The sequence below is a fragment of the Austrofundulus limnaeus genome, unplaced genomic scaffold (assembly GCF_001266775.1).
Source record: "Austrofundulus limnaeus strain Quisiro unplaced genomic scaffold, Austrofundulus_limnaeus-1.0 Scaffold557, whole genome shotgun sequence".
Taxonomy (NCBI): domain Eukaryota; kingdom Metazoa; phylum Chordata; class Actinopteri; order Cyprinodontiformes; family Rivulidae; genus Austrofundulus; species Austrofundulus limnaeus.
In genome coordinates, this window is record NW_013952959.1 from 35139 (window position 1) to 36307 (window position 1169).

Genomic DNA, 1169 nt, shown 5'->3' on the forward strand with positions numbered 1-1169 from the left:
ATTCTATTCTGAATTTGACAGGGAGCCAGTGGAGAGAAGCTAAAACTGGAGAAATATGATCTCTCCTTCCAACTCTCATTAGCAATGGCATTTTGTATCAACTGAAGACTTTTTAAAGAGTTTTTTGGATGTCCAGATAATAAAGAATTACAGTAATCCAGCCTAGACATGATAAATGCATGAATCAGTTTTTCTGCATCATTTTTGGACAAAATATTTCTAATTATAGTGATATTACACAGGTGGAAGAAGGAAGTCCTGGTAACATTTTTAGTGTGGGGGTTAAAAGACATGTCCTGATCAAAAATAACACTAAGGTTCTTTACATTAGAACTGGAGGCCAGATTAAATCAGCTGCGTTTCTCTTGTCATAAATACTAAACGTCGGTGAACCTGCCTCATGAGATGCTGCTCCTCCTCGCCTCAGGTCCCTCATGGCTCTCCACCAACCTCGGGGTCCTGATCTGCATCGAGTGTTCGGGGATCCACAGGGAGATGGGGGTCCATTACTCCAGGATCCAGAGTCTGGACCTGGATGTTCTGGGAACATCTGAGCTGCTGGTGAGTCCCACTTCACCATCAGCAGTTTAGAAAAATAAAAACGCAGCGGATCTCACCGGGTGGATCTGCTTCAGAAGGTTACAGCTCTGTGCGAAAGTCTTAATGCATTTGGTTGCCTTTTTTTTTAAAAGTTATGTTCAATCCTGTTCTTAGACTTAATGCAACAAACTGTAAAATGTGAGGAAATTAATTCTGTCACATGATTAATATTTTAATCTGATTAATCCCAAAGTAGCTGTGAATTAATTACGATTAATCTTAAATTTACTGTACATTTCTATTACATATTGATAAAATAAATTACTTGAGTTATTAACTAGTTTTTAATGTTTTTATTTAGAAAACAAAATTGATGCTTTGACATGATTTTTTTTAAATATAAAACAGGATATAAAAATGCTCCAAACGTATTTGAGTCAGTTAAATTTTGTGCATAATAATGAGGTTAAATCAAGAATTCAAGGATTTTCATTCCAAATGAGAACTACATGAGGAATGAAAGATAGATACTAAGGTCACAGTCGTCAGCAAAACATTAATAAGTAAAATAAAATAAGCCATAAGAAGACAAAAAGAAAAAAAAAGAACATAATGTGTTACACATGGAG

General features: G+C 35.5%; 1 protein-coding gene across 1 annotated transcript in view; it reads left to right on the forward strand.

Moving 5' to 3' along the window:
* The window catches only part of asap2b (ArfGAP with SH3 domain, ankyrin repeat and PH domain 2b), a gene marked incomplete at its 3' end in the record, with an annotated part of 35332 nt that overhangs the window by 28135 nt on the left and 6028 nt on the right, over nt 1-1169 (forward strand). The window contains 1 exon segment of the mRNA XM_014026467.1: nt 428-561. Within this exon segment, the coding sequence (XP_013881921.1) occupies nt 428-561 (134 nt within the window).